This window comes from Rutidosis leptorrhynchoides, chromosome 8, assembly GCF_046630445.1.
Source record: "Rutidosis leptorrhynchoides isolate AG116_Rl617_1_P2 chromosome 8, CSIRO_AGI_Rlap_v1, whole genome shotgun sequence".
In the NCBI taxonomy this organism is placed as follows: Eukaryota; Viridiplantae; Streptophyta; class Magnoliopsida; order Asterales; family Asteraceae; genus Rutidosis; species Rutidosis leptorrhynchoides.
Window position 1 is genome coordinate 286,905,308 of NC_092340.1, and position 9,771 is coordinate 286,915,078.

General features: G+C 37.8%; 1 protein-coding gene across 4 annotated transcripts; it reads left to right on the plus strand.

The window, feature by feature from the left end:
- The first annotated feature begins 291 nt into the window (after positions 1 to 291).
- On the plus strand, positions 292 to 8,838 carry LOC139862933 (F-box/FBD/LRR-repeat protein At1g13570-like). 4 transcript variants are annotated; one of them, XM_071851559.1, is made up of 5 exons: positions 292 to 347; positions 7,376 to 7,425; positions 7,924 to 8,031; positions 8,109 to 8,264; positions 8,342 to 8,838. In XM_071851559.1, the coding sequence occupies exons 2-5, from the start codon at positions 7,411 to 7,413 to the stop codon at positions 8,630 to 8,632; spliced, it is 570 nt and encodes a 189-aa protein (XP_071707660.1). In that variant the 5' UTR covers positions 292 to 347; positions 7,376 to 7,410; the 3' UTR covers positions 8,633 to 8,838. The 4 variants fall into 4 exon arrangements, with proteins under 4 accessions (XP_071707660.1, XP_071707658.1, XP_071707657.1 ...); XM_071851557.1 differs by lacking the exon at positions 292 to 347 and adding an exon at positions 6,782 to 7,291; XM_071851556.1 differs by lacking the exon at positions 292 to 347 and having other exon boundaries at positions 6,783 to 7,425.
- Positions 8,839 to 9,771: the final 933 nt, after the last annotated feature.

The following is a 9,771-nucleotide window of genomic DNA, read 5'->3' on the forward strand; positions in this document are numbered from 1 at the left end:
GTAGGCTTATAACTACCTTTAGTGATTTGATTCTTGATTTAGAATACTAATAATGAAGTGTAAGAACAAAGATGATAATGGAGAGAAAGAAAGAAACACTTTGTAAGTGTGAGAAATGGTGCAAGTTTAATGCTTGCATTCATGAGTATTTATAGCCTAAAATCTCAATATAAAAATACATACTTTGTGTACCAAAATTGACTATATGTATACACCAAAATTGACTATCCATATCTATATTATTATTATTATTATTATAACACAATTAATTATATTATGTTGATTCCCTTTTTAGTATTTTTAACCCTCGCTGTGTCTAATCCTTGGGTCGGCAAAACCATAAAAAGGTACTACTCCGTATCATTTTTACCATTCTACTATTTAGGTTGAGTTTTGTTAGGATTAAATGGATTACAAACTTGCTTTTTTGTAACTGCATATTTTTGTGATTCCTTGTGAAATAAGTAGATAATTAGTGTCTGGAAGTGTTAATTTGAGATTGGTTGAATATAATTAAAATAAACGACTAAGATATAAACACTTAAAAACAAGCAATCTATTGTATGTATCTGATGCATTCTTTAGTTAGTTTGTTTTCTGTTGATGTGTCAATTGGCTTACACTTCATTAAGAACTGGTCTCACGTGAACGGTTTAGACTTTAGACCATTTGTAAGACCAATCGTAACGATAGGGGGCGTGAGTTGGGGGCGTGAGTTGCTTTTTGTTGACTAGGACGTGTGGGTTGTTTGAGTGAAGTAGTGGTGGTGTGGGTTTGTGGTGTGGGTTAGGAGTATTGTGATTATGTGTTAAAATATAATTGGTTTAAGTATTAAAAGGGGATAAAAATTAGATTTTTAAAATAATAAAAAAAAAAGAAAAACACCCACGCTCGTCGCCTTCCCCGTCGCCAGGCCACGCAACTCAGCGCTGCCCCTCTCCCCTCTCCCTCTCCACGCGCCGATACTCCATCCGGTGGGGCGTAGCCGGTTGCCACATCGGCTCCCACGGCGTCGCCCTTGAACCGTTACAAGTCGTCTAATGGGGAGGGGGCGTGAGTTTGTAGTGTTGCTTTTTTTGTACTTTTTTTATGACTATGCGTTGTGGGTTTTTGGTGTGGAGTAATGGTGGTGTGGGTTTTTGGTGAGGGTGAGGAGTGTTGTGATGATGTGTTAAAATATAATTGGTGAAGTAGTAAAAAAGGTTTATAATAATATTTTAAAATTAATATAAAACTAATAAGGACAAAGCCACACTTTTTCCTGTTGGAATCCAATGCAAGCTCAAGCAACATGTAAAACTCATGCCCCATTACTTGCAAATTGGGCGTTGGATACTTGCCACATAGGAAGCAACATGCGTTGGTAATCTGCGATACAAACGGTCTTAGAATTCATAGAGTCTATATACAACTAGCAATAAAATTTTGGACAAAGATTGAATGTTTTTAGATGACTAATGCTATATTTAAAATGTTTGAATTATTGGTACTGTTCATTTATTCTAGATGTACATGTTTTATATTGGTTAAGATGGTTTAATGTGTTTATGCAAATAAAGCTTTACGGTTTTACATTCTACATTGCAGCTTTGTGGAGTACGATAACCTTGTGAAAGTAATATAAAGATGAAAATCCAATGCCTACATTCAGATAGAATCAGCCGTCTTCCTCAAAACATAATCGAAAATGTTCTAATACTTGTGCCAATTCGAGATGCAGTGAGAACGAGTATTCTGTCAAAGAAATGGAGGTATTGTTGGACATCTATGCCGAAGCTGTTGGAGATATGGAGAACTTTAAACAATTAGAGGGAAGATTCCAGGAAACTCACACGAAGCTTCCACGAAGTTGTTAGAAAACTCACATATAGCTTCTACGAAGTTGTTAGGAAACTCACATGTAGCTTCCGCGAAGTTGTGAGGAAATTCACATGTAGCTTCCACGAAGCTGTCAGGAAACTCACATGTAGCCTCCATGAAGCTGTCAGGAAACTCACATGAAGCTTCAAGGAATTGTTTTTAGCTTACTCCTTAAACCATTCTATAAATAGACCCTCTTGTAACTCATTGTAAACACACCACAAATATTCAGTAAATACATTCTCTAGTTGGTCCGTGGACTAAAGCAATCACAACGATTGCATATAACCACGTTATCTCTTGTGTCGATTTACATTTCTTGCATTTATAATCTTTCGTTCATTAAGTGGGTTAGTAATCTTGTAGAATTACTATCGGTGAGTGATCTTGTTGAATCACTTGCATTGTTTTGGGTCCTAATATCCTTACAACTGGTATCAGAGCTCAAGGTTTCAACTTTGGGTACGATGGCGGAAGACGGAAAGTTTAGAATCGACCGATTCGATGGGAGAGACTTTGGCTTTTGGAAGATGCAAATTTAAGATTACTTGTATCAAAAGAAGCTACACCAACCCTTGTTAGAGACCAAGCCTGAAAGCATGAACGATGCCGATTGGACGCTTTTGGATCGTCAAGCTTTGGGCGCTATTCGTCTTTCACTTGCTAAGAACATTGCATACAATGTTGTGAATGAGAAGACGACGTTTGCTTGCTTGAAATCACTCTCTAACATGTATGAGAAACCTACCACTTCTAATAAGGTATTTCTCATGCGTCAATTGTTCAATACAAAGATGAAGGAAGGTACGAGTGCAACGGATCATATCAATGAATTTAATAATATCGTTTCAAGGCTTGAATCGGTAGAGATTAAGTTTGATGATGAATTAAAAGCACTAATCTTGCTTTCATCATTACCGGAAAGTTGGTCGGGTACGGTTACCGCGGTTAGTAGCTCTACGGGAACTACTAAGCTAGCGTTCGAAGCAATAAGGGATTTGATTCTTGGTGAAGATACTCGTAGGAGAAACTCGGGGGAATCGACATCCGGTTCCTTGTTAAGTACCGACAACCGTGGTAGGAAATTTGATCGCGGTGAGAAGAATGGTAGAAAGAAGTCTAAGAAGAGGTATCCATCGAAAGATAGAAGTGAAGCTGTTTGTTGGGGTTGCAATCAAAAAGGCACTTTCAAAGGAATTGTAAAAATGGTCCGGCGAAAGGTGTAAACTTGGCCGAAGGGGAAAGTGATGATGCACTTTTGTGTAGTGTTGAAAATTCTATGGAGTCTTGGATTTTGGATTCGGGAGCTTCGTTTCATGCTACTCATGTCAAAAGCATGATGAAAAATTTTCGTTCATATCAAGGCAAGGTGAGATTGGCGGACGACAAACAACTCAATATAGAGGGCAGTGGAGATGTTGTATTGAAGACTACTCTTGGCTCTAATTGGACCTTGAAAAACGTAAGGTACATTCCTAAATTAAAAAGGAAACTTATTTCGGTTGGTCAATTAGATGATGAAGGTAACGCGGTTACTTTTGAAAACCGTCAATGGAAGGTGGTTAAGGGTAGTTGTATTGTGGCTCGTGGACATAAAAGGGGAACTCTTTATATGGTTGAAGTGTTTGATGAAGACACGGTGGTTGCTACGGTTAATGTTGAATCCGAATCAACTCTATGGCACCGAAGACTCGGGCATATGAGTGAGAAGGGTATGAAGATGCTTGTTTCGAGTGGGAGAATTTCGGATTTGAAAAAGGTAGAACTTGGGTTTTGCGAACCATGTGTATATGGGAAGCAAAAGAAGGTGACTTTTGGGAAATCGGGAAATGCTCCTAAGTTGGAGAAATTGGAGCTTGTTCATACGGATGTATTTGGTCCAACTAATATAGAATCACATGGAGGTTCTCGCTATTATGTCACTTTCATTGACGACTCCACTCGAAAGGTATGAGTTTATTTTCATAAAGCTAAATCCGATGTATTTAATACTTTTGTAAGTGGAAAGCAATGGTAGAAAATGAGACTAATTTGAAAGTCAAGTGCTTGAAGTCGGATAATGGAGGGGAATATGGTAGTCTTGAGTTTAAAGACCATTGTGCAAAGCTTGGTATTAGAATGTTGAAAACGGTACCGGAGACACCGCAACACAATGGGGTCGCCGAACGTATGAATCGTACGTTAAATGAAAGGGCTAAGAGTATGAGACTACATGCCGGTTTGCCTAAAATGTTTTGGGCGGATGCGGTTAACACGGCGGCTTAATTGATAAATAGGGGACCCTCAACACCGTTGGGTTTCCGAATTCCCGAGGAAGAATGCCAAGGTAAGAAGGTGAGTTATGGTCACCTTAGGATCTTTGGGTGTAATGCATATGTGAAGACCAAAGATGTGGATAGAGACAAGCTTGAAGCTAAGTCAAAGAAGTGTACTTTCATAGGTTACGGGTCGGATGAAATGGGTCATCGTTGTTGGGATAACGAGGCTAGAAAAGTGATTCGTTCTCGTGATGTTACCTTTGATGAAGATTCGGTTTATGGCAAACCGGAAACGGGGAGTCCTAAACCGGGTCATGTTATTTTTGACGATGTTTCTATTGATGATATTGCAGGTTCTAGTGGGAGTACGGGTAACAATGAATTGCCAATTAACGGTGAGGCGTCATAAAATGCTAATGATGGAAATGATTCGGAAAGCGGTGATGATTCCGAACATAGTGCGAGTTCTGGTGATGAGGAGGATACAAATGAAACCGGTCCAACCATTCCGGTTACTCCTACACTAAGACGCTCGACTAGAGTGCCCAAACCTAATCCTAGGTATTTTCCATCAGCAAACTACTTGCTCTATACCGAAAATGGTGAACCCGAAAGTTATTTTGAGGCAAGAAAGACAAAAGAATCCATACAATGGGAGCTTGCCATGAAAGAAGAGATGGGGTCACTTGAGAAGAATAAAACTTGGTCACTAGTGAAGTTACCTCATGATAAAAGGGTGTTGCAAAACAAATGGGTATATAGAATCAAGAATGAGTTGGATGGCAAGAAAAGGTACAAGGCTCGTTTGGTAGTCAAAGGCTTTCAACAAAAGGAAGGGGTTGACTACAAAGAGATATTTTCACCAGTAGTTAAAATGACTACTATCCATTTGGTACTTTCTATGGTTGCATCCGAAGACTTACATCTAGAGCAACTAGATGTGAAGACTGCATTCTTGCATGGTGATCTTGTTGAAGAGATCTACATGAGGCAACCCGAGGGCTTTGAGGTAAAGGGTAAAGAGAAGTGGGTTTGTAAGCTAAAGAAAAGTTTGTATGGATTGAAGCAAGCACCTCGGCAATGGTACTTGAAGTTTGATGATTTTATGAAGAAGATTGGTTTCTTAAGATGTGAAGCGGATCACTGTTGCTACTTGAAGAAACTCAAGTCTTCTTATATGATCTTATTGTTGTATGTTGATGACATGTTACTTGCAGGTTCCAACATGTCCGAAATTAACAAGTTGAAGGGATTACTTTCCCGTGAATTCGAGATGAAAGATCTTGGTGCTGCTAGGAAAATACTTGGCATGAGTATTGTACGTGATCGTGTGAAAGGTACTCTATACTTGTCTCAATCCAAATATATTGAGAAAGTAGTAGAGAGGTTCAATATGGAGAATTCAAAGGCTCGTTCTATGCCTTTGGGTAGCACGATTAAGTTATCGAAAAGTCAATCACCAAAGACGGTAAAAGACAAAACGGATATGGAAAAGGTTCCATATGCATCGGCCGTGGGTAGTATTATGTATGCCATGGTTTGTACAAGACCCGATATTGCTCAAGCAGTGGGAGTTGTAAGTCGTTATATGTCTAATCCGGGGAAAGAGCATTGGGAAGCGGTCAAATGGTTGCTTCGTTATTTGAAAGGTACTTCTAATATGGGATTGTGTTTCTCCAAAAACAATCTCATACTTAGGGGTTATGCGGATGCTGATTTGGGTGGATGTGATGATTCGGGGAAAAGAACTACGGGTTATGTTTTCACAATAGGGAAGACGGCGGTTAGTTGGATGTCTCGACTACAAAAGAGTGTTGCTTTATCAACCACCGAAGCCGAATATATGGCTATTGCAGAAGCTTCTAAAGAGCTTGTTTGGTTGAAAAACTTCTTAGGTGAGTTGGGTAAAAGACAAGACTATTGCGTCTTGAATTGTGATAATCAAAGTGCGGTTCATCTTGGGAAGAATCCGGTGTTTCATAGTCGTACGAAACACATCAAGATAAGGTATCATTTTATTCGACAACATATAAATGATGGTACTTTATTATTGGAGAAAATCCTTGGTACGAAGAATCCTGCTGATATGTTTATTAAGGTTGTTACGACAGAGAAATTGAGGTTTTGCATTACCTCAATTGGTCTTCTAATGAATTGATGAGAGAAGACCCCAACTAGAGAATTAGAGAGTTAATGTTTCAATTCTAACAAGTAGTGTTGAAGCCCTTGTATCGAAAGTCTGCTCATCCGAAGTATGTGTTGAGTGTGCGTGTCCCAAATGGAGTTTGGCGGTATAATGGTGGTTTAACGTTCTTGGTTAGATCGTTGATATTTTGGGTTGACGAAGGTTGGGTTTGTTCTAAGTCTCCAAGTGGGAGATGTTGGAGATATGGAGAACTTTAAACAATTCCAGGAAACTCACACGAAGCTTCCACGAAGTTGTTAGGAAACTCACATGTAGCTTCTACGAAGTTGTTAGGAAACTCACATGTAGCTTCCACGAAGTTGTGAGGAAATTCACATGTAGCTTCCACGAAGCTGTCAGGAAACTCACATGTAGCCTCCATGAAGCTGTCAGGAAACTCACATGAAGCTTCAAGGAATTGTTTTTAGCTTACTCCTTAAACCATTCTATAAATAGACCCTCTTGTAACTCATTGTAAACACACCACAAATATTCAGTAAATACATTCTCTAGTTGGTCCGTGGACTAAAGCAATCACAACGATTGCATATAACCACGTTATCTCTTGTGTCGATTTACATTTCTTGCATTTATAATCTTTCGTTCATTAAGTGGGTTAGTAATCTTGTAGAATTACTATCGGTGAGTGATCTTGTTGAATCACTTGTGTTGTTTTGGGTCCTAATATCCTTACAGAAGCTTGCGTTCCATGATAAGATGATTGAAGTACCATCTGATGTAATACCTTTGAAGGAATATGCGACTGTGAGTGCCATATTTAATGTTTTGTTACTTCACACGGGCCCAATATTGGAGTTTGAATATGTTGGTGAAATTAGAATGGATTATGGGTTTGATCAGATACTACTTTATCTTTCGAAGAACAAGATTGTGAAAAAATGTATCTTTAATATTTCAATATGGTCCTACAAGATACCCTGTTCGTTTTTTTCATTGCACGGATTGGAATCGATAGAGCTCATAAATTGTAGGTTGGAACTTCCATTAATGTTTAAAGGGTTTAGTAAGTTGGGGAGCTTGAGTTTAATTAATGTTAAGGTTTCTTCTACAGCACTTCGACGTTTTCTCTCTAGCTGCCCACTACTAATGGATGTCATTTTGGTAAGGTTCATGTAGTCGCCCATTGTTATAAAAACCCCGATTAATCTCCGGTTACTCATTTTTTAAAGCAATCCATTCCGAATTTTGAAAATCCGTTTACGTAATCAGTCAACGTCGGTTAATGGGTAAAAATCGGATTTGTTGATCAGCGTCGGTCAAAGTCAACATATTAACAAGACTTCAAATTAGAATTTTAGAAATTTTGAACAAAATGAACGATTTTAAACAATTATGTTAAAGTTTATGTTTATGGTTTTTCTCTATATTTACACATATATAACATATAATTTGAAAGTTAATATTTAAATGTATAAAAATTAAAATCTGATTAATCCCGAATTGCCGATTACTCTTTTCAAAGTCCCGACCGATTACTCCCGAATAGCGAATTTTGCAGCCTTCACCTATGAAGGATTTTTTATTCAGAGATGTAACATTATTATAATAAGTTTTTTTTTTTTTTTTTTTTTTTTTTTTTTTTTTTTTTTTTTCCTGCAGGAAATAAGTCAAGAAGACACTGAAGGAGAAAAACAGTTTACATGTATGGATCTAATAAAGTGTGTGCCTTTGCTTCGAACTTTGGATATCTTGGATTGTTATATGGAGGTAATATGTAAGTTAACGACTTTATTTCATGTAAGACTGTATTGGTTACTAATACTGTTATTGGTATTTGGATAAAGGACTTGTGTGTAGGTGGTATGCCACAAAAGCTTCCGGCTCCATTAGTCCACCTTAAATTTATAATTCTGGAAATGTATTTAACGGATCATGATCAAGTTTCTTCTACCCTTTGTTTATTGAGGAATGCCCCAAATTTAGAGAAAATTCGTTTTACGGTAAGGAATGATATTTATTACATATGTTAATTGTTTCTTTTTAGCATTAATAACATTTTTGACATGTTTTGTGTTAGATGTTTGAGAAGGAGGATGCTCCTCACATTTCTGTTAAATGTTTTGACCTTGACCACTCGAGCTACAACTTTGATAGTCTTCAAGAGCTGGAAATGATTTATTATTTTAACGCAACACTTGAGTTTGAAATTGTGAAACTCGTCATGGCAAAATCTCCTAGGCTAGAAAAAGTACGAATTCTGCTTTATGATGGTATATCTGTTGATGAAGAGCTAAAGATACGTGACGATTTGATGCGGCTGCCTGTTTTACGTGGATCTGCTTCAGCAATACTCAGAATTGAGCGTTAATAACATTCCTCATGAAAGGTGCTGTTTTGATGGTTTTAGTTGTTTGTAATTGTTCAGTACTACCTAATGTCAAAGCACAGTGCTTTTATGGGCAATTTGGAACGTGTTTAGATGACATATTTATGGTTTGATTATATGTGCTTTGTTGGACAACACTTGTTTTTGTAGTAAATTTATCCAGGCTGATTATCTTTTGCCTACTTGTATTAGGTTCTTAAGAATATTGTACTCTCTTTTATATGCAATGTATCTTTCTTAAGGGCACTAGATTGGTTTTCTTTTTGAATAGAAATTTATAACTGCATATCCAAATGCTTTATATATATGTAGTATGGATCGATATATACATGATATGTTTTTATTTGAATGATGCAATGCAGTATACAGCCTCCAGTAATACCTGATGATTACATATATGCATTTGGTGAATAAAAAGTTTAAATTATAAAAGGATTGTAAACGAGAGATGGCCAGATGGGTTTAACGAGCCACATTCAGTTCTTCTGGCGATTTGTTATACCGCCATATCTGATGTGAATGAGGAGACTGAGAAGGTGACATAAGAAGCTGGGTCACCGATGAGCCAGCTTTGGTGGTTGCACGCATAGAACTTGGTTTGACAAGATCATGTATATGTTTGACAACCGATGATTTAACAATAGCAAAAGTAGAGCCGAGATTACGAAGTGTAGACGAGCAATGGGCCACTGACATAACCTCACCAAACAGCCCAATAACCTCCGAAACATTTTCAGCCGAAACACAAGTGGCCGGAATACCTTTGATTTCGAGCCACGCAAATCGCAAAAAAAAAACCCGGCCACCTCCGAAAAAGGAGATATCAAACTGAAATCTTCACTTCGAGAGATAGCATACTTGAAACTCTCTTCGTTAGCACACACACAGACACAAGCAAACTATCCATAAAAGCTAATATGATTTATGGGTATTTTGTGTTTAATCAAAAACGACTTCACCGTGTCCTCTTTCAGTGGAATAGAATCCACCAATATGATGCTGTGATCGAGATGAGAAACCACGGAACTGTTTGGAGAACTCTTAAAGAGCGAAGCTTTTTGACTACTAGAAAAAGATGTCGACGACGATCTTTTGTTTGGCCAACCCACGTAAACCATCAA

Bases quoted from the DNA above. Each gene is read 5' to 3' on its own strand.
- LOC139862933 (XM_071851556.1), top strand. From the start codon at position 7,021: ATGATTGAAGTACCATCTGATGTAATACCTTTGAAGGAATATGCGACT. The intron at 7,426-7,923 runs GTAAGGTTCATG...TTTTTCCTGCAG, and splicing joins TACTAATGGATGTCATTTTG to GAAATAAGTCAAGAAGACAC. The intron at 8,032-8,108 runs GTAATATGTAAG...ATTTGGATAAAG, and splicing joins TCTTGGATTGTTATATGGAG to GACTTGTGTGTAGGTGGTAT.